The following is a 27,993-nucleotide window of genomic DNA, read 5'->3' as shown; positions in this document are numbered from 1 at the left end:
AGGGCACGGCACGTGTCCATTCATATCGATGTTTCCACGCTGATAACGAGTAGCACAAAGTTGACACCTTACCCCCGCCATTTCCATTTCTCGTCAAAGCTTCGATTGCTCCCACTGTAATTGAGGAAAATTACTGTTATTTCGTCCCTTGGTAATGGATCCGATTCTTTCAACTGCGGTTCTTTCACTTGTTATTGGAGCTGTGATCGCTTTCGTTTTCTTCAGAAGCTACCTTCTCAAACAAAGATCCGAAGTGCAGACCATTGCTAAACCGGATCTTCATTCAGATCCGAAAAAGCATTCAAAGCCTCCTCAGCATGTCTCTAGAAAGTCTCACTCTAAATCTCACGCTCATGCCTCTGACAAGGTAATCCCCCCTTCTTATTTTCGCTCTTCTGTTGATTGGCGAATGGAATTAGAAAGGGATCCGAAACACATCTTGAAGTTTCATTTTTTAGCTTTACTTATTTATCGAAGCGGTTAGACTTTTGCTTTGAGTAATTTATAATTTCTCCTGAATTTGGAACCTTTTTTTGTGATAATCTGATGTTGATAGGGTTTAGTCCGGTGGTTTTAGTAGTTATTTTTATATAAAAAATTATTGAAAATGACTAAGAAATGCTTTTATTTTCTTATCATGTAATTTAGGATTCAAATAAGCGTCATCATCCATTGGACTTGAATACTCTTAAAGGTCATGCGGATTCGGTCACAGGACTGTGTTTCTCCCCTGATGCTCGTAACTTGGCAACAGGTAATTTGGTTGCTGTTTTTATTTATTTAATTTTTTAATAATGCTGAAATATGTATGTTCATGGAATATTTTGTTCTTAATCCGTTTTCTCTTGTTTCTGCAAAGCTTGCTCTGATGGAGTGGTGAGGATATTTAAGCTGGAGGATGCTTCAAGTAAAAGTTTCAAGTACGAACTTGGAACACTTTTTCATTAGTGATGACCTTAGAAGGACTTGCTTCTTAATCTCTTTTTCTGTGACCATTGTGCAGGTTTTTAAGAATTAATCTGCCTGCTGGAGGTCATCCAATAGCTGTTGCATTTTCTGATGATGCATCTTCCATAGTTGTGGCTTCTCAGGCTATGACTGGTTGTTCCTTGTATATGTATGAAGAAGAAAAACCAAAAACGGCCAATGGACCCAAGCAACAGACGAAGCTCCCTCCGCAAATTAAGTGGGAACACCACAAAATCCATGAGAAACAAGCAATCCTGACCCTAACTGGATCTACTGCAACTTATGGAACTGCAGATGGGAGTACCATTATTGCCTCTTGTTCAGAAGGTTTGACATTATCTGCGTTACATAATATATATATATATGGGTTACAAAAGCAGTACAATTGTTAATTCAGATACAATATAAGTAACTTTTTATTAATTCTCAGGTACTGATATCACACTTTGGCATGGAAGAACTGGGAAAGTTTTAGGGCATGTCGACACTAATCAGTTAAAAAATAACATGGCTACTATATCACCAAATGGCCGTTTTCTTGCTGCTGCAGCCTTTACTGCAGATGTCAAGGTGAAAATTCTATGAATTCCTTTATATATTAGCACAGTATCAAGACTATGATCAGTATGTGTAAATCCTGAAGTTATGTCCTAACATTTCAAGTTATATATTACCAACATTGTGCTGAACTCTTGAATGAAGACCGTGTCCATAGTCAACATGATGAGATTCATAAATCACACAGTCTATTACAGAATTCAATTGCACATTTATATGTTGGTAGGTATTGGATATTTAGCCCTACTTTGTATGAATGACCATTCCAGTTTCTTTGAATTTATGCTATACAGATAGTCAGGGCATAACTGTGCTGCATATAAAACTGAAGTGAGATTTCCACTTCCTATTAGTTTTTGAATATTTTGGTTCGTATTTTTCATTTTTATTGAAGATGCATTGAGATCTACTATGTTAATACGTGCAGTGAGGCACTAATAATAGTTCTGCATTTTATCATTCAGTTTCATAAGAGTACTTTTTTTTTTTTTTTGACAACATAAGAGTACTATTTGCTTGGTCAGGTGTGGGAGATTGTGTACTCAAAGGATGGTTCAGTCAAGGAGGTTTCAAAAGCTATGCAACTTAAAGGGCACAAGGCATGTGATTTCACTCAGTAGTGCTAAAGCTTATTTGCATCTTTCAATATGCTGTGATTTCACTCACTAGTGCTAAAGCTTATTTGCTATCTTTCAATATGTTCATATTGTTCAATTACATAATTTCTGTCATGCCACAAATTGCATTTTCTCTGTTAGAGGTTCTTAGAAATTTTACGACAATTTATGTATAGGAGAATGATGACCTAAGGGTTGACTTTACAAAGTTTTCTCACTTCTGCATATTGGAAGTAATAGGCTAATAGTTGTATGACTTTCCCTGAAATTGCTGTTTGTTTCTAATCTTTCCCCTTTTTTGTGTTTCTTTTTCCTAAATGTTCAGAGTGCAGTAACTTGGTTATGCTTTTCTCCAAACTCAGAGCAAATTATTACGGCATCCAAGGACGGTTCAATAAGAATTTGGAACATCAATGGTCTGTCTGAACTCCTTTTTCTTTCTCCCTCTTTTATGTACATATCCAAAATACTCGATGAAAAAAAATCAACTGTATGAAGGTCAGTTTCTTTTCCACCTTCAACCCCTTTCAAGTCTGATCCTACAAAAGGAAAAGAGGCAGGGGTGGGAGGTGGAAGAAATATTCTCCATAAATTTGAAGACATGACATATAAAAAATCTAAACAATGAGCTAATTTACAATTGTTTATGCCTAAACTTAGCATTTCTGTTTCTCGTAGTAATAGTTACAAATTTGTGTCTGCTGACTATTCTAAATGATTTGTGAAGTTCGATACCATCTTGATGAGGATCCAAAAACTCTGAAGGTGTTCCCAATACCCCTTCAGGATTCAAGTGGCTCTACTTTGCACTATGATCGTCTCAGTTTATCACCTGATGGAAAGATACTGGCAACAACTCATGGTTCAACATTACAGTGGCTGTGCATGGAAACAGGAAAGGTCTTGGATACCGCTGAAAAGGCACATGATGGTACATCCCAAGCAGCAAACTTTTATTTTCTTTTATTGTTTTCCCCCCTTATCCTTACCATGTTCTCACATAAGAATCTCTAGAAACCATGTCATGTCTAACTACATATTGCTAACAATTTTCTTAGTCCCGATGCTCTATGATGACTGTCACCTGGCTTGGAATGATATTTAGGATTCTGGTATTAACCCTAGTTTTATGCTGCAGGAGATATTACATGGATTTCGTGGTCACCTAAGACTATACCTCTAGGTAAAATTTATTTTCTGCTTGTATGAGTTATATCTGATATCTCAAGTTACGTGCATTTCTTACAATTTTCCACGTTTTTAAATAGGAAATGAACAAGTGGTGGTTCTGGCTACAGCAAGTGTTGACAAGAAAGTGAAATTGTGGGCAGCACCATCAGTAATTTCTTCGTGAGCCAATGCTTTTACGTTCATTTTCAAGAATTTCAAGGAGAAGACCAGGGATACCTGTGGATGCACTTTAGATTAGATCTGCTCAGCAATCTTTTAACATCAATAGAGAATACATACGTAGCACTTCCGGAATGGTAGAATAGCTGTATGGTAGGCATATCTGACTGGAGCCGATACGGAAGAATGTTCCATATAGTTGCTTGAATGGACTTTTATGTTACTGAACTTTTTTGCTTACATGAAGGATTTAAAAAAGATGTAGTGGGCTGTTTGCGATAACTCACACGAGTAGTATGAAGGGAATTGGCCCATGTTTATGGATTATAATTATTTGAGCAATGAAATGTTTTGCGATTCATGTCACGGCAACAGCATAAAAAAACGTAAGGTAAGTCAGGCGCCCACCGTGGGGCTCGAACCCACGACCACAAGGTTAAGAGCCTTGCGCTCTACCGACTGAGCTAGACGGGCTTGTTGTATCTTTCTTCAAAAAATATTTTAATAAACTTTTATTATGGTGTTTGTAAATGTATTTTATTTCTGGCTTCTCTTCTGATCTTTTCTTCCCGCACGGCACGGAGCAGCAAATTTGGCCAAATTACGTACCCAGCTGCGGTTTATATATATATGGTACATAAAAACAGGTTGTTTATTTTAGTATTTTATTTATACAAAGCAAAACGGAATGGGTATAAAAGATAATAATAAAATATACGAAAATCGAAGTGCAGTAAAAATTATTAAGAAAACGGTGTCGTTGAAACAACATGGCCGGTGGAGCTCATACTTTAGGTGCTCTATTAAAAGGCTGGAATAGGCTAGCAACGAGGGGGAGGAAGATAGCGAGCGACAAAGTAAGAGAATGGCATCAATGGCATCATCACCAAGCTTTCTCTACTACAACAAATACATAAGCAAAAGCAAAGCCCGAATACTTCCACGCATCGTCCTTTCTCAGTCCTCCCAGCTGCCCGACGATAAACCCCACCACCAACTTCCTCGAAGGTTAACTTATCTCCCTCCCGATATTCATCATAATACATACGTGTCTAGTTTTTAAGCTTAAGAATCGGAGCTGAAAACATTGCTTGTAATTTTGAAGGGAAATCATATTGAGGAGCAGCGAATTAGCTGTTATAGGAGCCATCTTCAGTTTCAGGTTTTTGTGTCCACACCATCGCCCTTCTAAAATCTTTGATTTCTGGGTTCTTGACCAAAACAGTGAATGAATGGTTTGATGATGCAGTGGGAAGAAACCAGAATATCTAGGAGTGCAGAAAAATCCCCCATCGCTTGCTCTTTGTCCTGCTACTAACAACTGTATTTCAACCTCTGAGAATGTCACTGATCTCACCCACTACGCCCCTCCATGGTAAACCTCTCCCCCTTTGCCTTTTGCCTTTTTCTTTTTTCTTTGGTCGAAAATCGAAACTGGAAGCGTGTTTTTTTTGGTCGGTAAACGCATGAAAAATGTGCGCCGCCCCGACAAAATGTGATGCACATTGTGTTAACTATATATATATTAAATATGAAAGGAATTACAATGGTGGGCGTAATAGGAAAAAGCCAGTGAATCGTGAAGTGGCAATGGAAGAGCTTCTTCAAGTGGTAATTTTTTCCTTTTTTTTTCACAGTTAAATGGCTTTTCAAGGATTAAAAAGAATCAATCTAATAATACGGCATAAGGCCAGATAAAATCAACGAAACCAGACAAGTATACCCCCAAAATCGTGGAGAAGAAAGACGATTACGTGCGTGTTGAATATCAAAGTCCCATACTAGGGGTAAAAGTTTAAGCTCTGTTTCTTTTTCATTACCAAACATATCAAAAACAGACCTGCAGATTGGCTTAACTGATTATTTATGTTATGTTGTTCAACAGCTTGTGGATGATGTGGAGTTCTGGTTTCCACCCGGTAAGGATTCAATCGTGGAGTACAGATCCGCATCAAGGATCGGGAACTTTGATTTTGACATCAATAGAAAAAGAATTAAGGTAAACATGATACAAATATACACACGAATATATAAAACTTAAACCCTGATATTAACTTTCTTTTGCTTACAGGCATTGCGAGTGGAGTTGGAAAAGAAAGGATGGGCTTCCGTAGAAACGTTTTAAAAGGACAAAAACATCATTTTGTACTGTACTCCTTGATTGTTGTTTCACACCACTGTTCACAGATTTTGTTATAAATCATCAATGCAAGATTTGTGTCACTTGCGTTTCCATAATTGAAAAAGATTATTATCACACACTGAACCATCATTGTACCAAATGCACTTCAACCCCAAATTTATCTTAAAAGATGACAGCTAAAATTATAGTATTCCAATCCTCGCATTTACAATTTAATATCTAATCTAACAAAAATAGTCAAAAGAGAGTAATCACGAGTTAATGCCATTTCCATCCATGAAAGATTATTCAAGTCTATTTTAGCCTAATGTCAAAGGTAAATCAACTAAGATTTAAGTATCACTACTGTCAGAATGCAAAAAAACAGTTCAATACAACCAGCAGATGTCATGAGCTTGGACTTCAACTGAGCAAATCATGCGGCCATAGGCACGAATGGAGAGCATTTACTCTTTAAGGCTTTCTTGAGTTTTTTTACTTTCTGTTGTTTCAACTTTGAGGATTTAGGCTGAGTTAGGCAATTTAAAGTCAATTCTCCACTTAAGGCTGCACGGTTTGATTGGTCAAAGTCTAGGCCAGTGACACATTAACACAAGAACCATGATCATTCCCTAAATTTCAAGTATTCCACTTCTGTAAGAGCTCTTACCCGATTCAGAGTGGAAAGCCACCATCAATCCTTCCTCAGATCCTTAGATTTAAGACAACAATTTCGAGTTTATTCCCCTGAATTAGGAAAGGAGAGTCAGACATGGAATTAGACATTCTTAGCAAAAGGTAAACTAGATCGAAGCTCCAACAGCAAGTTCGATATTCATGTTACCTATCCATCTGTATGGAAAAAAACCAACAAGGGAGCTCATCTATTGTTCGAGGTGTTTAGACTTTCAAATTCTCTATAAATTGAGCATTTCTCAAGCTCACAACTTATATACAAGGGAACAAAAGAAATTAAAAGCCGACTAAGGTTGAGACATAGCACTGGAAGTAATCAATATTGTGGCTCCAGAATTGAAAAAGCAGCCTTCCGAAGATACCCAATCACCAAAACAATAACAAATAAAACAAACAGTGTAAATATCTCTTCAGATGCTGATGCAAAAACAGTTTTTACCAAATCAACAGCTTCAGCTTCCATAAGTGGACTAACGCATTCTGCCAGGTGAAGGACTAGAGATGAAATTTTTTTTATAAAAGTATCAAAACATAAAGAGTAATCAAAATTAAGAGCACACCTAGGCAGGCAATAGGAGAAGGTTGGGTGATTTTAGTTGGTTATCCAAGAAGGCATGATGAGTGTTGAACTGGAACCTTGAGAGCTGTATCTGACCCTCTCAAAGGAACCAATGGCATCATATGTGAAGACACAACCCTTTCCAAATGGTTTAACATAAGAATTTTATTTCATATTCAAAGAGAGAAAAGAAAGGCTTAAAGCTAGCAACTAAAAGCAGATACCTTCGTAATCAAGGCCCCCAAAAACATTAATAAGAATAATGAGGAAACAAGTGCTTGTAAATTGTAATAATAAAGGGTGTTGGAAAGCAGTTGAGCCATTGCAGGGCAGCTCATTTGCTTCTTGTGTTGGTGCTGACAAATCTATATTCTTGAGAAAGCACCAACAGAATCATATGTTCATTATGTTAACTGCAGAAGGATGTTCACAAGATTTAGTGATGCCATAGTTTTGTTCTTAGATTCCTAATCTATATCAAAACTAAATGCCTTTGTCTTTTGCAATTACTGTAGAACAGTTTCTACTGCAACAACAAAAAAAAAAGTCAAGTGAAGCCAACATTGATATGAAAAAACAAATTTACATCATCATATTTTTGAAAGTTGAAATCTAACGAAGTAGCTAGCTGCCAGTGGCTTTTGTAAATGGAGGCAAAAACTAAATTAAAATTCCATGACTGGTAAACAAATTTCACAACAAAAAAAAAGAATGAAGTAGTTTTACTACTTCTTCAACCATAGGAGGCAACAAAAACCTAGTAGCAAATTTCACAAAATTCTTAATTTCTCTCTAAAGCTTTCTATTCCTTTGATTCAAAGTAGCTTGCCAGTTGTGGAGACTAAAACCCAACCTTCCTACTAATTACGACATAAAAGTGCAAAAAAGAAAAGCCCTTTAGTGCCAAAACACCATTACAATCAAGTTTCTCTATTAAGTTTTGCATTGTAAAAGCGAAGGATGGGTAAAGAACATACAGTTTTGGAGATTTTGGAGTAGTCGCCGGTGAGGATATTGTAACCGGTAGACATTCAAGTATCAGCTGCTATAACACAGTAATCGGTCCCAGCGATAGCAGCGCAATATCTGCAATTTAGGAAAAGCAATAGCATATCGACATTAAACAACGAAATCGACCGGTCCATTGTTGTTCTAGGGAGACCAGTTTGCTAGCTGCTTAGCCACGGTGGAAGAAGCTGAAAGACTTGGATCCACAAAATAGGAAAATAAACAAGACTGCAGTGTCGTTTTGGGATTACAGCTTTACAATTAGCATCAACTTAATAATTAATTTAACTCAAAACTTTTCATATTTCATTTTATTATTAAAAATATAAAATTTTAAAAAACTTATTTATATATTTTATGAATTTATTAAAATTGGATATTAAGTTGTTAACAAATTGGGGTGATGTGTCTTATAGAATATAAATTCGGTGACAACTAAGTACAAAAAATGGTTATCTGAACTAAGTACTTTTAGATAAGATAAAAGGATAGACTATACATTAACCCAATTTTAAATGAAAAATTAGACTATGACATCCACATTGTGACTCAAGAAAAAAATTAAATAAAATATCTCAAGGCTTCTCACTTTTGTGAAATGGAAACATGTGTTTGATTAAAATTTTGAAATAATTTTTAAAAAGTAAAAATATGTGAAAGTTGGGAAAAGATTTCACTAAAATATATTTACAGGTTTTTCTAATTCTATAAGTAAAATTAGCTAGTAGTATATTAAATATATATTTTGTAAAACCTGAAAATATTGCAAATAAGGGTCCAAATCTATATAAATATAAGATTTATCAAAACTTGCTTTTCAATTTAAATATATAAATAAAATATTTTCAGGAAGGAACTCAATTTGTAAATATGAAAACATGTTGATTCGTGTTTTCAATACGAGAACATGATTTACAAATCAACCGTAAATTTGAGAATTACTAGAAATCATCTATTTTATAAACTAATAAATATCATTTTGTTTCAGTTTATAAGAAAAATCAATTTAAATTACAGTTTTACACTTATGGTAGATGTGGCATGAGATGGAAGTAAATTAATTAGATATTAATAAACTTGAGCATTAAAATTAAATTTGAAAATTTTGAATTATTTTGAAGTCGCGAAAGTCTTTTATAAGCATTAAAAATGGGGAAAACCGAGAGATGAAATGGGCGGTGACACTAGCACTCTACCCTAAGGGCCAGTTCTTCATTGCTTTTGAGATGTGCTTTTCAGAAGTGCTTTTGAGAAATTTGAGTGTTTGGCATTGCTGTCAAAAAGTACTTTTGAAGAATAAAATGTCCATTTTAGACATGAGATTATAAAGTAATAAATATGTATTTAAATAATGTTCAAATTAGTTAATATTATGATATTTTAGCAAAAATATAAAAAAATAATTTATTATAACTTATTGTTAATATTTTAATATATAATATTAATTTTAAATATTTCTAAGTAATTAATATTGATTATTTATAAAATTTAATTAGAATATATAAACTATATTTAAATATTTAAATATAAAATTAAATATTTGTAATTAGATATTGACACGATTGTATTATTATAAAATTATTTTTATTTTTAATTAATGCTTTTAACACATTTGTATTATTTTATTTTAAAATGTATTTCAATATATAACTCATATTATATAGTAACATAACATTAAAAACATAAACCTAACAATTAAAATATTACATATATTTAGATTAAAGTTTTAAAAGGGATGATATTTATATACCAAATATAAATACTAAAAATTTGTCAATAACATTTACAATTTAAAATGAATTGATTAAACTAGATGATATATTTGATAAGCATATGAAAATAATTTGGTTATATTCAATAAATGATTTGATTAATACAATACTTATATTTAATAAGCATATGAAAATGAGTTGATTAATATAATACTTATATTTGATAAGCATATGAAAATGAAAGTCGAGACAAACAGACACAAGCAAAAGGAAATGATATAATTAAATGGTGTCTTTTGCTTCATTCCCACTTCCCTCACTTAGCTTGTAAGCTACCAGAAGGTCATGTCATTATTGATTTTAAAATGCTCGGTTAAGGTTCCCATTCATCCTACACTTACTAACACATCTGTAGCAATGCAACTAACAAAAGTTAGTCTTTGATCCTACAATTATCCCAGCAAACAGCAAAGCATTCCAATCACTTTCAGCATTTCAAATCCCACTAATTTCGTACATACAACGATCCATCATAGAGCTGAAGAAAACAAACTAGACTAGTACTATTTAAGTCCTTTCCTTCCCTTTTTCTGGATTCAAACACGGCCCCACTTAAACAAAACTGAGAATCATTGACAGGCACTCACACAAACTGCAACAAACCCTTAGATTCTACATGTTTCCTCAACTGGTCTCCGACTTCTCCAATGCTACCACAAAAAAAAAAAAGAAAAAAAAAGGCAGTAAGTAGAGAAAGCAATTCTAAACAAAGCCAGCACTAAGATGAACAGAAGCATGAGATACAGAGGAAGTCCAAACAGAATGAAGGCAAGAAAGAAAGACAGCTTACTGTTGTAGTTCAGAAGCTTCTCAATGAGGTCAACATGAGTCATAAGCATTCTCCTACACCACTACCGAACCAATCCCAAAGCATCAAGAGCATCTCTGCATGTCAAACAATTTACATTTATAGCAATGATACATAAATTTAATTATGATTCGCATCAACTTGCAATTCAATATTATCAAATACATTCTTGGTCTCTTATCCTTCAGCCTATAACACTAACAAAAATTGATAATTTTGCATTTGGAGGGGCCAGTTAAAGCATGCAAAACATGTTTTTAAAGCAGGAAACTCCATCAGCAGTCCCTCTCTTAACTTTGGGAGGATAAAACTTACACTAACTCTTGAAGCTATGTACACAAAGCAAAGGAAAAAAGGGCTACTTCAGCAAGCAAAATGAAATCATCTCCATGGTTATATATCAAAAAGTTAAGAGAATGCATGCATCAAGAGAATAACTTTAATTGAGATTACACATTCAACATCAAAGATTCCTGAATAGAGATTGATGCACAAATAGAGATTGATGCTTCAGATGAGCAGCCTGTTTCACAAAAATTAGAAATTATGGAACATCCTATAGGGCCAAAAACTAAAGTCTAGCAAACAGATTTGAGCTATATATGATGACAGTGAAGTAACATGTAATATCAAACCAAAACTGAAAGCAGAAACAACTGTATATGCCATGATACAGACGCGTATGTAAAAGAAGGGGAAAACAATATCATAAGCCAAATTACATCTCGCTTTACAAAATATTCTTGGACATAAGATATACAAAGAGGATATTGCTTTCCCAGAATCCTATCATTTAAATTCTAACCTGCCTGATTATTTCCATTTTCAACATCACATGGAAAATTATAGAAAGTAAACTCAGAACAGAAAAGGTCTGGGACAAATTGAAGTCAAATACCCATTACAAAAGGTATGGGATTTGCTTCCAAGAACAGAAAAAGAGTGGTCTATTGAGTCTATCTTTGAGTTTAGAGTCAGACAATTAGTTAGGAATTATGTTGTTTTGAGTTTACTATAAATTCATGGAAATTCCATTGTCATATTTCTACTTTCTTCTCTCGACTGATTCACAGCACAAGGTTAAAACCATGATTCTTCTATTCTTATCAACTAAAATAGTTTGGAAGAGTTACGAAGCGAGCAAAAGAGGCACAAAACAAAAGAGGCAGAGCAAAGCAGCAGTAGAGGCACAAAACAGTAAAGCAAAAGAGGCACAAAAGCCAGAATTAAAAAGTAAATAAAAACAAAGCATAACTAATAATTAAAGAGAAGAAGAAGAAAACGAACTCACCTACGGAAGAGGAACAAAGAACAGGAAGGAGCTTTCACAGTGAAAATGTGAAAAAAATGGGTATAAAACTTTCACAGCAGAGGAAAGAACGTTTTTCCAAGGGGGAGAAGACAGGTTATTTTGGTCATTTATCAGCCAAAAGCACTTCTAGCTTTTTAGATGGTGAAATTTTCAGCTTCTCCATCAGGAGAAAATGACGTTTGAGATGGAGAATTTTTTGAGAAGATGGGAGGCCATTCTTCTCTCCTTTTAAGAGAAAAGAACTTTTTAACGCAAAAGTCCATTTAAAACGCAATAAAGAACGGGGCCTAAATCTTGAAAATTAGAAAACGTTAAAGCCCATTGGTTTACCCTTGAAACCATAACTCCCTTTCTTGCATCCGAAAAAACCTTCAGAGTGGCCTTCATCTTAACTTTATTTCCCTAACGCTTTAAAATTTTATCATCCTAATTTTATTTGAAGTTTTCTCGAATCGAGTCGAGTGAGATGAAATTCGAATCGAATATATTTATTCGAGTTAAATTTTTAAAAATAATTTTGGGTCATTGTACCCATCATAATAAATTTGTCTACCTTAATCAAATTTTTTATTAACTTTCATCACCTCAAAATTTATTTATTAATTTTTTATATCTTGGTTAGCTTCTTTGCTTACTTAGTTGTTTCAATTATCTTGATTCTTGTCACTATTTATTTTAGAATTAAAAATATATTAAATGTAAAAATATGATTTTTTAATAAAAGTTATTTTAAAATAAAATATAAAATTGATACCAATATAAAATTTTTACGAATATTTTATGGCATAATTAATAATTCAATTTTAATATAAATATTCAATATGACTAAACAATTCAATAATATAAATAATATAAAATGTGAAATTTAATTTAATAATATAAATAGAGATATAAATAAAATTATTACTATTTATGTTTAGTGATTTTTTTTGGATAATTTTGATTTTTTTTTTAGAGTAAAGAGTGAGAAGTAAAAGTTTAGGGGAAAAATAAAAAGTTTTGGGGAATAAAAGTTTAAGAGAAAGTAAATAGAGGAGTAAAATTTTGGAGGGAAAATATTAAAAAAAAATTGGATGGGGGGAGGGTTTGGGGTAGATGAGAGGTGGGATGGGAAGGGAATAAAAATTTTATGGGAAAAGTGGGAGGGAGTAAAAATTTTGAGGGAAAATAAAAGGTTTTGAGGGTTTTTGGAAGTAAAATTTTGAGAAAAAGTAAATGGAAGAATAAAATTTTGGTGGGAAATGGATTTTGGGTAGATTGGGGCGTTGGGAGGGGAGGTGAGTAAAAGTTTTTGGGGGAAAGTGGGAAGGAGTAAAAGTTTTGAGGGAAAAATAAAAAGGTTTGAGAGTTTGGGGTAAAAATGTAAAATATTATAGTTTGATATTCGAATTATTCTAATTATTTGAGTTATTCGAATTCGAAAATTCAACTCGATTCGAGCTCGAAATTTGAAAAAAAAATTTGAGTTGATTCGAATAACTCGATTCGTTTAACTCGAAATTCGAATTTTTTTCGATTTTTTCGAGTCGAATCGAGTTTTGCTCACCCCTAGTCAGAGTATCTCCTTCAACACATATATCTTGAAAACCAAGCTCTCCTACAACAACGACCGTTTGTAGACAACATTTTGTTTAGGGAATCATTATTAAAATTACATAATTTTGTAACACGTTTAACCCGCCTCCGTTATCGAATTAAGGTTATGGAGTAATACTGTACAAATCAGAATATTTAATTTCAAAACAAAAAACAATTATGCAACTTTGATGTTAACATTTAATAACTCAATTTAATTATGGTAAAAACATACGGGTCTTAAATCAAGTCTACAAGATCTTAAAAATAGTTTGGAAACAACTAGAGACTAATTTAAATTAAACAGAAAAATATAATAAATTTTGGAAATATGAGTCACATGGTCGTGTGACAAGGCTAGCCCATGTGGCCCTAAATATGGTTGTGTGGTTATCTCACACACTCGTGTGTTTACTCCACAAGCCTGTGTACTCAGGCTGTGTAACTTACTGACTTGGAACACGCTGCCGTGTCTCAGACCGTGTGGAACCTGCATTTAAAATAAAAAGTGACACACGGCCGTATGACCAGGATGTGTGACAACCCATGTCCCAGGACGTATGTAGCACAAAAGTCCTCTAAACAAGCTTTTTTCAACTTACATACTTTAGCACCAAGCCAAACCATTCTCACAAACATTCATATGACCAAAACACATTCAAACACATTCCAAAACATAACAAAACAACTAATACTACTCACTTCCAAAAGGGCATGCATAAGAATTTAACTTCAAATATTTACACCTTGTTTACAACCATCAATAACAAGGGCAATAAAACACAAATAGACTTTGTACCTAATCAAAATAAACCAAGATAACATTTAAGCACTATTACATGCCATTTATAACTTTAACCAAAGTAACCGAAAATTATCAAAACGATGATTGGATAGTGTGATTATGTTTCAACGAAATTCCAATTGATCGAGCTTTCCAATGATTTACAAGCAAAGAAAGACAATTACATAAGCATATAATGCTTAGTAAGCACGTATAGAATTAAACAAAAACTTACCAAATAGGCTCAATTTATAAAATTAATGCATTATTCCATTATCATGCTCATATGTATAATTGATTCTTATTTTCAATTACCATTCTCACAAGTTAGTGATCTGATACATAACATTCAACATATATCCAATGTAACATTTATACATCTCAAACATTTGCTTAGATTTTAATACCCATTGAACCAAACGAATCTATTTAAGATACACAGGAACCATGCTCACATGAAGTGTGCATGTGCATGTACATGTAAGTATAATCGTATCATGTAATGCTCACACAAGCTGTAAAATGAGCCTACTCACACGAGCTGTGGGTCGGGATGTTAGACTACACAATACTGCTCACACGAGCTGTGGAGAATCCGCAACAAATGCAGGACCTCATCCATCAGCAGAACACCCAAGACCAGCACCCGAAAACGTTTAATCCCTAGTGACGTGTCATTGTATCCTAAGTATTCATAAGGCTTAAACGGGGCATGTTTTCATATTATCCCATAATTCTCAACATTTTACACACATTATCTTAAATTACACAAACTTACATCATTGCCTAAATAACAAATTAACAATTTATATACAAAGAAATTACACCAAGCACAATATAAATAAAATTTCCATCAAATTACAAAATTGGTTAGTTTACCATTAAATGAACTTACCTAGACTGCACGATTGCACAAAAAGGTACCGACGACTAATTTGAAACTTTGGCCTTTCCACGATTCAAGTCTGGTTGTTGTATATCTTGATCTAAACAATAATTTTATTCAATTAAATCATTCAAAGTCAACTTAAAATAACTAATTCGAACTCATAACCCTTTTTAAGGTGATTTTATAAAATTACCCTTAACACTTTAACATTCGTACAATTAAGTACTTAAACCAAATTTCACAATTTAACCACAATCAATGCAAAACCAAACAAGCCAATTTTTCTATGTTTTCATTTCAACCCAAATTTTCTATTATTTCATATTATTCACATTGCATTTTACTATACTTTCAAATAGGTCCTTAAACTTAAAATCATCAAAAATCATTTATTAAAAATCATTTATTAAATTGTTAACCTTCAAACTCAAGGATTTAACAACTAAGTTCACAAATACACTTATTGCATTCATGGTATGTAATACCTCTAACCCGTATCTGTCGTCGAAACAGGGTTACGGAGTATTACCAGAATAAATAGACCAAATACAGATATTATTCATATAGTCCTTTATATGAGTCCTCTAGACCCAATACATGCATTAAAAATGAGTCGAGACTAAATCGGATACTTAGAGAATTTTTCGTGAAACTTTAAAATTTTTCCTAGGTGTAGGGGATACATGCCCGTGTGATCAGGCCGTATGGCTCAAACGGCTAGGTGACATGCCCATGTGGTAGGCCGTGTGTAGGTGCAGGGGTCACGCGGTCAAGCCACACGCCCGTGTGCCAGGCCGTGTGAAAAATCCTAAGCATTCTGTTTTGAATTTTTAAGAAGCAGGGGACGCACGACCAAAACACGCCCATGTACTAGGCCGTGTGTCACACACGGCTGAGACACATGCCGTGTCTCTGTCCATCTAGACAAAATAAGGTCATTTCCAAACCTTATTTCTCACCCAAATTTTCCTTGCACCTACATTAACACTTCAGCACTTTCCGAAGACAGTTCAAAACATTTAAACCAAGCCAAATCCAAGTCTCATGCATTATATATTACCTCATATAATCAAGTATACAAAGTTACCTATTTGATCAAATATTCACATGCATAATCCCTAATCACTTCAACTTTAATTCTTTTACCATACACGTTAGCTAGATAAAGACACACATATATACATCAATATATATATATATTAATTACAAGTCATTTCAAATGGCTAGTTACAACCAAACATATATGCGCCAACATTGACTAATTAACCTATACTTGCCATTATAATCAAATTTGATTTACTAAATATACCGAGATGAGCCGATGGATAGTGTGATGATATTTTCACCAAACTTCCAACCCAACGAGCTTCTGAAGTACTATAAAACAGAAGAAGTAAAACAGAGTAAGCATATCATGCTTAGTAAATTCGTATAACGAGAAATTAACTTACCATTCATAAATAATTAAGGTAAACATACAAAATTCATCCAAATTAAGTTGGCCAATAGCCTATACATATATCCTTAACAAGTTAGTCAAGAAATCACATATAATATTTCATAATCATGGATGAATAAGTTCATCAAACATGTTTCATACATATCTCACTTATCGATAATTTCCATATAACATATATTTCCATTTCCATGTAATTTCATGTACATTGTACAAGTAACAACTTGTACCGAATTCACATTTTTTTATATCAGAACATTGCTCGTTGAATCATTTAAATTATCGATGGATACAAGGGTAGTACACATAAGGTGTACAAATTTAAAATCCGTCAATTCATATTCAGGAGTGCTCATTAGAGCACATAATCAGGAAGCCCTCTCTCGAGCCATATAACGGGAAGCTCATATGAGCCATGTAACATGAAGCTTATTCGGGCTGTATATTTAACACCTCTAACCCGTAACCGTCGTCGGAATAGGTTAAAAGGCATTACCGGACTTTCAACTCAGTTCAGATCGATAATTCATCAAACATTTAACAAATATCATTTCATTTCAGTAATTATCAATCATTCATATTCATAACATGCTTAAATCGAGCATACAAAGCTTAATTCATACCTTTGGGACTGAATCGATAACTTATAAAAGTTTTGAGAAAACTTAGAAAAATTTTTGAATAAAGGTCACACGCTCGTGTACTCAGGCCGTGTGACATGAAATAGGCTTAGTTTAAGTCACTTTTCACACCCCAAAACACATGTACCTAAACCATTCATATAGTACCAAATTCACATACAATTTAAGCAACTATAAACAACCATTTCAACGCACATATATGTCATTTCAAAACCAATCATTTACATACTCAAATCAATACCATTTATGCATTTAAACACATATCAAACTAATATGATTCAACCTCATACCTATCCTAATATCAAATAACATTCGAGCATTTTCCAATCACTAACTCATCACATACCGATATTATTGTATGCATCTAATCCTTCATAAACAAACTTTCCAAAACATATCATCTTATACACATTTGACCATTATAACAACTAAGCCAAATCTCATGGCTTAAGGACATCAAAACAAATAACTATACAATAAGCTAAAGTAACCAAAAACATATTCCCATAAACTAGCCTATACATGTCATATTTACACAACTTCCATGAGTTCAAAAGTACCAAGAGATCGACTGGATAGTGTGATGCTAATCTTTAACGTTGTCTGAATCAAGCTAGCTAACGAGCCTCTATAAAACACGAAAAAAATAAACTAAGTAAGAATTAAAACTTAGTAAGCCTGTATAATAGAATTAAACCTACCACATTGCATAATTTAAGTAATTAAACCAATATGTTCAACTCGAATATTCAAATGCCTATCACACATACACCTCAATAGGTTAGAGTCTCAAATATGCATATAACCAACATTTCATCCATGAATGATTCAATTTGGCATTCAACTCACATAGCATTTCATTCATACATTTCATAAAATCTCATTTCCAGTTTCATACATCCTAATAACACATATCACATTTCATCTATACAATTCACATAGGTCGTATTCCATTCCATTCTCAATCATATAATCGGTAACAGTATAATACCCGTTGAACCTTGTAACACCCCAAACCCGGCCCAGACGTTATGGCTGGATCTAGCGATGTCACATGATAGGGTGTTTGAAAACCATGTCGACGCGTTAAAATAATTTCCATTGAATTCCTTATCTTAATATCTTATTAGTTCCAAAATTGTTTTGCTTATTTAATTGATGGTTTCAAAACGTTATTCGTTTGCAGAAGCTTTTAGAACAGATTAAACAATCGTGCGTTTAGGAAAAACATTTATTTCTTTTGAAAATCGAGGTTTCCTACTATTAGCAGTTGTAATTCATAAGGTAAAGATAATTAAAACCCAAAATCAAAGTCTAATTACAACCCAAAAACTTAGCCAGTAAAAATATAATAGAAATAAAACCAATTATCGCAAATATGGGTTAAAAACCATGAAAGTTTAAAATCGTGGTCACCGCCGAGTCCTCCGCTGCACCGATCCATCTAGATCTAGGGATTACCTGTGCACATTTAAGCAAAAGGGGTAAGTTTACGAAAACTCAGTGTGTAATCCCACAGAAAACAAATAATTGCAAATCACAGTGCACAGTTAAAAAAGTCCTGGGCCTAAGCCCTTTTTCAGTATCAGTAACAATTTGGGCCTTAACCCATCTCAGTACAGTATCAAATATGCAGTAGGGCCTTAGCCCATCACAGTATCAGTAGTAGTCATGCAGTATTCAGTAACAAAGTCCTACCCAACTAGCCTCTACACACCAACTCCGTCCAACCCTACACTCCATGTGGGGATCAAATCAACCCACCCATCCCTACACTCCAGGTAGTATTAAATGTAGCACAAAATAGTAATTTACAGCTGAGCTGCCAAATATAATTAACCCAACCCCATGCAATGCAACATACAAGTCATGACATGCTATCTCAGGACATCAGTACATATAACCAGTTCAGTATACAAACATACTATCATCATGCTCAACACATATATAAATCAAACAGTCAGTTCGTACAATTAGGGGGTCTAAGTGATGTTTACTAACCCTACAGTAGGTTCACAGTCCATGTGGTCTGCCATGTGGTCTCACACGCCCATGTGGTCTACCTGTGTGGCCTACTCAGCCCAAATTAGCCTTGGCTGCGTGGTCCATTTTTAATGTAACCCATGCTAGCTAAATATTCATATATGTTTTCACTATTTACTTATATGTTTCTTCAAAGCTGTCTACTTGAGTCACTGTTATTAAATTATTTATATCTTGAGCTATAGAATTCCAAATTAAGGTCCGCTTGATGTCTTTAAAACTAGACTCAAATAAATTTCTACCATAAAATTATCACAATTTTTGGTTCAGCCAATAAGTACAGTAAAATCTTCAATCTTACCCATGTTCTGCTGTCTGACAGTTTTGACCTTTCTTTGCTAAAAATCAAGTATGTCTTAGTACAAAATTTTGATGATATTACCATTTGTTTATATTGAAAATAGACTCATTAATAATTTAAACATGTAAATTTTAACCTCTAATTATTTCCCTCCAATTTTTGATGATTTTCCAAAGTCAGAATAGGGGAACCCAAATTCATTCTGACCTTGCCTCACAAAACTTATTATATCTCACGATTTACAATTCCATTACTTACACCGTTTCTTCTATGAGAAACTAGACTCAATAAGATTTAATTTCATATTTTGTTCATTCTCTAAAAGATGAACAGAATAATCTTATAACCACCCCAATCCCTTATTTCTCTCCATCAAACTCCCCACTAAATTCACTACTCAGATTTTTAGTCCATCTTAAATCTCCTGGACGCATGAGAAAAAATAATGCCCACACTAAGATTCAAACACAGGACCTCCTTCACACCAGTGCTCCACTTATCCACCAGACCAACAGGTTGATTTTGTTAATTATTTTCCAACTTTTACTTAAAAGCCTACTGACCAAAGATAGGGCTTATTCATAAAAATACCAAAATTTGCCCAAGTCCTGGCTTGAACTTGGGACCTCCCAAACACACCTAGAACACATAACCACTAAAGCAGACAGATATTTTGTGTCACACATTCACAATACCCAGAATTAAAATTTTGGGGCGTTACAAACCTAATGAAACATCGAAGGATACTCAAGTGATACACACTATGTGCATTAATTGGTAATTCGTCAATTCATTATCATTTTTGCTCTTTCGAGCCATGATCGGTAAGCTCATTTCGAGCTGAAGAATGGTAAGCTTTATCGAGTTGAAACGGTAAGCTCATAAGAGCTGTTATATCGGTAAGCTCATAAGAGCTGTTATATCGGTAAGCTCATACGAGCTATGGTGAGATCACAATAAATATAGGAGCTCGACCAAAACGGTAACCCTAGTGACATATCACTCGTATCCTACTATTTTCTATAGTTCAAATGGGGCTCAGTATTACTCAACACATTTCAAATTAAACAATTCAATATCGTTTATTTCAACCATTCAAGTCACATATATATACATATTCATTTCATACAATTGCAATTAATTGAAAGTTTGATTCTAATTATATGAACTTACCTCGAGTTGCTCGGATGGAAATTATTGATTATTCGTCCACTTTTCCTTTTCCTCGATCTAATCCCAATCTTGACTTATCTTGATCTATATATTGTCAAAATCAACTTATTTAATCAACTATTTATTTAATTTAATCCAAAACACACATTAGGGCTATTTTACACATTTGCCCCTAAACTCACATTTTTACAAATTAGTCTTTATCACATAAAATAGCAAATTCATGCAATTTAGTACAAACCCATGCTTAACCAAATTTAATACATGTTACTAGTAGCCCATATTTTCAATTTATTCACACTTTTAACCACCATATGTAACAACCCGGTTTGACTCTAATCGGAATAGTGGTTTCGGGACCACAAATTCGAGTCCTAAAAATATTTCAATATTATTTTGTGTGTTTACTTTGTGTGCATTTGATTGTGTGAAATTTTTGTGTTTTAATTTTGTTGTTTGAGTGCCCGATTAAATAAAAGGATTAAATCGCGAAAAATAAAAATTTAGGGGTTAATTATAAAAGCACCTAATTGTTGTTGTCTTTTTAAATGGAAGGATTTATGATGCAATAAGACCATAAAGTAGTGAGTGGGTGATAATGGTCAAAAATGACTTATATTATAAAGTTTATATATTTTGTATTAAAGGTTAATATAGTAAACTAATAATTAAATAAACATATGATATAATAAATCAATTGAAGCCATTATTTTCATTCTTCCTTTGCCGAAACTTAGAAAAACAAATAGGGTTTAAAAGCTTTGAGGTATTCGGTCATTAACAAGCTTAATTCAAGGTATGTTTTACTTCGGTTTTTGATAATCTTTACGTTTTTGAGATCGTTGCTTCGTGTTCTTCAAAACCCATATCTTAATTTTGTGAATTGTGGATGATTTTGAAATGTGCTATTGATGAATGCTTGAGTTTTATGATGTTAGTAGGTGAAATATGAAATATATTTGTTAGATTAATATATTTTGTATTGGAATTTTTAGTGAAATTGAGTAAATAGGGCTAAATTGTGAAATTAAATTTTGGGGGGACTAAAGTGTGAAATAAATGCAATGTGTGGACTTGTATGAGAACCATGAATATTCGGCCCTTGTGTGGTATGGGCAAATTTTGTATAAATTGTGTTTTATGCAATAGGGACTAAATTGCAAAAAGTGTAAATATTAGGGGCAAAATAGTAATTTGCCAAATTATGTGTTTTTGGATTAAATTGAATGTGTTAATAAATAAATTATCTTATTTTGAATATATTTAGATCGAGAACCAAAGAAATCGGAGTTAGATCGGGGAAAAGCCAAATTAGTCGAATAATCGTCCGACTTCGATTTTCCATCGTCCGAGGTAAGTCTATTAGCTATTTAATGTTATTAAATCAATATATGTATGCATGAATATCTATTATGTTGTTGTTGAGCTATAATTAAAAGTAATTTAATTGAATAAATTCAAATTATAAATGGGATAAATATGTATATACAACGTTCAAATATATAGGTATATGCTTATATAAATTTTTGAACTAATTTAAAGTATGAATAGTATAAAGTTATATATATATAAATTCAAATAATTTTATATGTATCTATATGTATACATATACTTGAATTTGGTTGGTTGTATGAGAGTTATATATATGTGCACTTAAGATTCAAATATATGTAAGTAAATACATGTATAAATTCTTGCTTAAATTAAAGATATGTATAGTACATATGTATACATAAGTTTCGAACATATAGATGTATGTAAAAACATTTGGGTTTGATTAAAAGTATGTATGTTGTAATTGTACAGATAATTTCGAATAAGTAAGTATATGGAGTTGGAACATCTATATATATATATGAATAAGTCTTGATTATATTTTAAGGTATAAATGTTAAAAGCGTGCTTGGGAGTTCGAATATATCTAAATGTATATTTGTGTATAGATTCTTGAATTGAATCGAATGTATGATTCGCAAACTCTTTTGTGATTGAATATGGACTACAATGAATGTGTGTTTTTGTTAATAAGTATTTGAGGAAATTATTCGTATATGGGAAAATTGAGATTTTCAAGCATAGCGCTTAGCGAGTTATTGCGGTGAAACACTTGGACTATATGTCTAGCGGCTTAATGCGGTGAAATATCTCAGACTATATGTCTAGCGTGCTAAGTGCGATGTCTTGAATCGGGCTTAGAGCCGAAAGCGTGCTAAATGCTTATGAATCTGTTTTGAGTATGTGATTAGGTGTACAATTATATGATTTTGGATATATTTAATTGATAAGTATATTTATATATATACATTTGGCTAAGTCGTTTGATGATTATATATATATATCCGCTTATACAATTGAGAAATATATATATGCTCGGGATTATGCATGTGATAAATATATACTTTTAAATATTTGGTACACATATTTGATTAGTAACTATATATGCATTCGAGATATATATATATATACCTTGGTTTATAAGTATTTGATGAAAATGAATGCATTCGTTCATATGTATTAGATTTGTATTGGTTTAAAGTTTAAAATGAGTATTCATACACATTCGGTTATGATATGTGTATAATATATATATATGCTCTGTTGTATACATTCGTTGTAATGTGTTTGGTATAAAATATATATTCAATTGATCGCTTTCGGCGGTATGCATATATCATCTATAAATGAAATAAATTTGAGTACAATAATATATAAATATTAGTTATTCGTGTTAATTGAAATCTCGGTGAAATAGATTAAAAGTAACTTTATTTATATATTTATATACATTTAGTTATCTTTGTAGACTTACTAAGCTATAAAAGCTTACTTTGTTTGTTTTTGTCCATTTGCTTTTATAGATTTTGGAGACGCATTCTGAGCTCGGGATCATCGGCATAGTCCATCACACTATCGACTTCTTTTGGTATTTTGTTAAATATTTGAACTCAATCTTATGGCATGTATAGGTTTGAGTACAATGTTAATTACATTTTGATTGTAAATTATAATAGCTATGCGAAAGTAATTAAATTTTTACGTTGTGATCAGTTTGGTTTTAAAAAATGTTGAATTTGTTCGGTAATGCCTCGTAACCCTAATTCAGTGACGGATACGGGTTAGGGGTGTTACATTTTATTGGTATCAGAGCTACGGTTTAATCGATTCTCGGACTAACGTAACATGTATGAGTCTAGCTATACATGCCATATTTTTTATATCGAGATAGTGTGATGACTGCTGACGTCTAAAAATGTGTTTTCGTATAGTAATGGATCCCGATGATGTTGAGAGTATAGCGCCTGCTCCCGCGTAAGGGACAGAGCCGGTAGATTCTCGACAGACCTCGAGTAACCAGGAATGAGAGGCTAAACAAACCTTTTACCAAATGATGAATGACTGGTTTACTCAATATGTCCGAACTAATCCGGTTGCACAACAACCTCCACCCCCGACTAATCCATCTTCGGTTCCTGTTATACCTCAAGTAAGTGATCCAATGAGATTACTTAAGCCTCCTGTTGATAAAATTTGAAAACACGGGGCCGAAGAGTTCAGAGCTACTGATGATGATGATGCTTAGCGAGCTGAATTCTGGCTTGATAATACTATTCGAGTATTTGATGAGTTGTCTTGCACCCCTGATGAGTGCTTGAAATGTGCCATATCCTTGCTACGGGACACTGCATATCACTGGTGGAATACACTAGTATCGGTGGTTCCGAAAGAGCGAGTGACCTGGGAATTCTTTCAGACTGAGTTCCGTAAGAAATACATCAGCCAGAGATTCATTGATCAGAAACGTAAGGAATTTCTTGAATTGAAACAGGGTCGGATGACAGTGACAGAATATGAACGGAAATTTGTGAGACTCAGTAGATATGCTCGAGAGTGTGTTTCGACTGAAGCTATTATGTGTAAAAGATTTGAAGATGGGCTGAATGAAGATATTAAACTGTTAGTGGGCATACTTGAGATAAAGGAGTTCGTAGTACTTGTTGAACGAGCTTGTAAAGCTGAAGAGCTCGGGAAAGAGAAGAGGAAAGCTGACTATGAAGCTCGAGATTCCCGTAAACGATCATTTAGTAAATCGTTCCAGTCGACCTCAAGAAAATCCAGAGAGGATCATAGCCTATCTAAAGCTACTGTAGGGTTTCCTAAGTATGATCGAGATCGACCCCCTGTGAGTTCACGAGCTACTTCAGTTGCTAGCGTTGGTAGTGTTCAACAAAATAGATCAGAGTGCAAGCATTGCGGGAAATGGAATCCTGGAGATTGTAGATTACATGATCGATCTTGCTTTAAGTGTGGTTCAAAGGATCATTTCATTCGAGACTATCCGATGGTAGCTGAGTAAAACACTATGCAGAATACCAGACCGAGTAATGTGTCAGTACGAGGTAGACCACCAAGACATTTGGGTAATGTAAGTGGTAGTCAAAGAGGGACAAAGGACACGGCAGTTCGATCTGAGGCTCATGCACCTGCCAGAGCATATGCCATCCGTGCTCGGGAGGAGGCTTCTTCTCCAGATGTTATTACTGGTACTTTCACTCTTTATGATACTAATGTTATTGCATTGATTGATCCTGGTTCGACTCATTCTTATGTGTGTGAGACTTTATTATTCAGTAAGACTTTGTCTGTTGAGTCTACTGAGTTTGTAATTAAAGTATTGAACCCCCTGGGCCGGTGTGTTTTGGTTGACAAAGTGTGCAAGAATTGTCCGTTGATGATTCGAGATTTATGTTTTCCGGCTGATTTGATGTTGTTACCATTCGACGAGTTTGATATAATTCTGGGTATGGATTGGTTAACTTTGCATGATGCTATAGTAAACTGCAAACGGAAAACTATTGATCTGAGGTCGAATGATGAGATTATTCGGATTGAATCTAATGATCTGAATGGTTTACCAGCAATAATATCCTCGATGTCGGCTCAGAAGTATGTGAGAAAAGGTTGTGAAGCTTACATTGCATTTGTTCTTGATAGTAAAGTGACCGAAAAGAAGATTGAATCTGTGCCAGTAGTGTGCGAGTATTCGACGTGTTTCAGAAGAATTACGGGTTTGCCACCTATTCGAGAGGTAGAGTTTGGTATTGAGTTAGTACCAAGGGCGACTCAATCTCGATAGCTCCGCATCAAGTATGGCACCGATCAATTAAAAGAATTGAAAGTACGATTGCAAGAGTTGGTGATAAAGGTTTTGCACGACCGAGTTTCTCTCCTTGGGTGCACCAGTTACATTTGTGAAAAAGAAAGACGAACGATGAGAATGTGCATTGATTACCGGTAACTCAATAAGGTGACTATAAAGAATAAGTATCCGTTACCACGGATTGATGATTTGTTTGATCAGTTGAAAGGGGCTACTGTGTTTTCGAAGATAGATCGAGATCGGGCTACTATCGATTCTGAGTTAAAGACTCTGATGTGCCAAAGACTGCTTTCCGAACGAGGTACGGACATTATGAGTTTCTTGTTATGCCTTTCGGACTTACTAATGCACCTGCTATTTTCATGAATTTGATGAATCGGATCTTTAGGAAGTATCTGGATCGGTTTGTGGTAGTATTTATTGATGACATTTTGATCTACTCTCGAGACGAAAATGAGCATGCCGAACATCTGAGACTTGTATTACAAACTTTGCGAGATAAGCAGTTGTATGCAAAGTTTAGTAAATGTGAGTTCTGGTTACGTGAAGTCAGTTTTCTGGGCCATATTGTATCAGCATCGGGTATTCGGTTGATCCGAGTAAAATTTCAGCTATACTTGACTGGAAACCTCCGATGAATGTTTCGGAAGTTCGAAGCTTTCTGGGGCTCGCTGGCTATTATAGACGTTTTGTGAAAGGGTTCTCTATGATTGCGACCCCGATGACAAAGCTACTACAAAAAGACGTTAAGTTCGAGTGGTCAGGAAAGTGTCAGAAAAGCTTTGATCAGTTGAAAGTTCTTTTGACCGAAGCTCCAGTCCTAGCTCAACCCGAATCGGGTAAAGAGTTTGTTATCTATAGTGATGCATCTTTAAATGGTTTGGGCTGTGTATTGATGCAGGAAGGCAAAGTTGTAGCCTATGCCTCGAGACAGTTAAAGCCGCATGAAAAGAACTATCCGACGCATGATCTAGAATTGGCCGCTATTGTATTTGCGTTAAAAATATGGCGTCACTATTTGTTTGGCGAAAGATGTCATGTTTATTCCGATCACAAAAGCTGAAATATTTGATGACTCGAAAGATCTAAATTTGAGACAGCGTCGATGGTTAGAATTCTTTGAAAGATTACGAGCTTGTGATTGACTATCATCCGGAAAGGCTAATGTTGTTCTTGATGCCCTAAGTAGAAAATCATTGTTTGCTTTGCGTGCAATGAACGCACATATGGCTATGTCTAATGATGATGCGATAGTAGCTGAGTTGAAAGCAAAATCGTTATTTGTTCAACAGATTTGTGAAGCTCAGAAAACCGATGATGATTTAATTGCAAAACGAACTCAGTGTGACTTAAATGTTGATTCAGAGTTTCTAGTTGATACTGAGGATTGTTTGAGATTCAGAAACCGATTATGTGTTCCGAAAAATCCAGAGTTAATTCAGATGATTTTGAATGAAGCCCATAATAGTCAATTTTCTGTTCATCCGGGTAGCACGAAAATGTACAATGATCTGAAACAACACTATTGGTGGCATGGAATGAAACGAGACATCTCTGACTTTGTTTCGAAATGTTTAATATGTCAGCAAGTAAAGGCCGAGCATCAGGTACCTTCTGGATTGCTTCAGCCGATCATGATACCTGAATGGAAATGGGATAGAGTTACGATGGATTTTGTATCCGGTTTACCGTTAACACCCAGCAAGAAAGATGCAATTTGGGTTGTTGTTGATAGATTGACAAAATCGGCTCACTTTATTCCGATTCGTACAGATTTTTTACTCGATAAACTTGCGGAATTGTATATTTCACAAATTGTGCATGGTGTACCTATTTCTATTGTTTCAGACAGAGATCCGAGATTCACATCACGATTTTGGAAGAAACTACAAGATGCTTTAGGTACGAAACTACATTTTAGCACAGCTTTCCATCCGCAGATAGATGGTCAATCTGAGCGAATCATTCAGATACTTGAGGATATGTTGAGATGTTGCATTCTTGAGTTTGAAGGTACATGGGAACGATACTTACCTTTGATTGAATTTGCTTATAATAATAGCTTTCAATCTAGTATCAAAATGGCACCTTATGAGGCTTTGTACGGTCGTAAATGTCGTACACCACTGTATTGGACCGAGCTCAGTGAAAATAAGATACATGAGGTTGATTTGATTAAAGAAACCGAACAGAAAGTGAAAG

General features: G+C 34.1%; 2 protein-coding genes, 2 long non-coding RNA genes and 1 other non-coding gene across 6 annotated transcripts; 2 read left to right on the top strand and 3 right to left on the bottom strand.

The window, feature by feature from the left end:
• The first annotated feature begins 20 nt into the window (after nt 1-20).
• LOC105791642 (uncharacterized) lies at nt 21-3,860 on the top strand. Its single transcript, XM_012619809.2, has 10 exons — nt 21-367; nt 649-754; nt 860-920; nt 1,004-1,296; nt 1,400-1,539; nt 2,052-2,126; nt 2,470-2,560; nt 2,872-3,075; nt 3,283-3,327; nt 3,413-3,860. Exons 1-10 carry the CDS (start codon nt 155-157, stop codon nt 3,496-3,498), a joined length of 1,314 nt encoding a protein of 437 aa, XP_012475263.1. The 5' UTR covers nt 21-154; the 3' UTR covers nt 3,499-3,860.
• A 35-nt stretch (nt 3,861-3,895) lies between these two features.
• TRNAK-CUU (transfer RNA lysine (anticodon CUU)) lies at nt 3,896-3,968 on the bottom strand. The gene has a single exon. It is a non-coding gene; the product is annotated as a tRNA-Lys (tRNA).
• A 270-nt stretch (nt 3,969-4,238) lies between these two features.
• LOC105791643 (uncharacterized) lies at nt 4,239-5,717 on the top strand. Of its 2 annotated transcripts, XM_012619810.2 has the most exons (7): nt 4,251-4,502; nt 4,600-4,656; nt 4,744-4,869; nt 5,033-5,105; nt 5,189-5,281; nt 5,380-5,493; nt 5,566-5,717. In XM_012619810.2, the coding sequence occupies exons 1-7, from the start codon at nt 4,360-4,362 to the stop codon at nt 5,617-5,619; spliced, it is 660 nt and encodes a 219-aa protein (XP_012475264.1). In that variant the 5' UTR covers nt 4,251-4,359; the 3' UTR covers nt 5,620-5,717. The 2 variants fall into 2 exon arrangements, with proteins under 2 accessions (XP_052490626.1, XP_012475264.1); XM_052634666.1 differs by lacking the exon at nt 5,189-5,281 and having other exon boundaries at nt 4,239-4,502.
• Nucleotides 5,718-5,871: 154 nt separating this feature from the next.
• Nucleotides 5,872-8,115, bottom strand: LOC105791645 (uncharacterized). The gene is made up of 2 exons (XR_001133048.2): nt 7,849-8,115; nt 5,872-6,363 (listed from the first exon to the last, which is right to left on the bottom strand). It is a non-coding gene; the product is annotated as an uncharacterized LOC105791645 (long non-coding RNA).
• Nucleotides 8,116-9,870: 1,755 nt separating this feature from the next.
• Nucleotides 9,871-11,996, bottom strand: LOC105791644 (uncharacterized). The gene is made up of 3 exons (XR_001133045.2): nt 11,751-11,996; nt 10,442-10,536; nt 9,871-10,301 (listed from the first exon to the last, which is right to left on the bottom strand). It is a non-coding gene; the product is annotated as an uncharacterized LOC105791644 (long non-coding RNA).
• Between the last annotated feature and the right edge of the window lie 15,997 nt (nt 11,997-27,993).

Source organism: Gossypium raimondii, chromosome 8, assembly GCF_025698545.1.
Source record: "Gossypium raimondii isolate GPD5lz chromosome 8, ASM2569854v1, whole genome shotgun sequence".
Classification (NCBI taxonomy): domain Eukaryota; kingdom Viridiplantae; phylum Streptophyta; class Magnoliopsida; order Malvales; family Malvaceae; genus Gossypium; species Gossypium raimondii.
The sequence above is the reverse complement of the archived record's forward strand: the minus strand, read 5'-3'. Positions and strand labels throughout refer to the sequence as shown.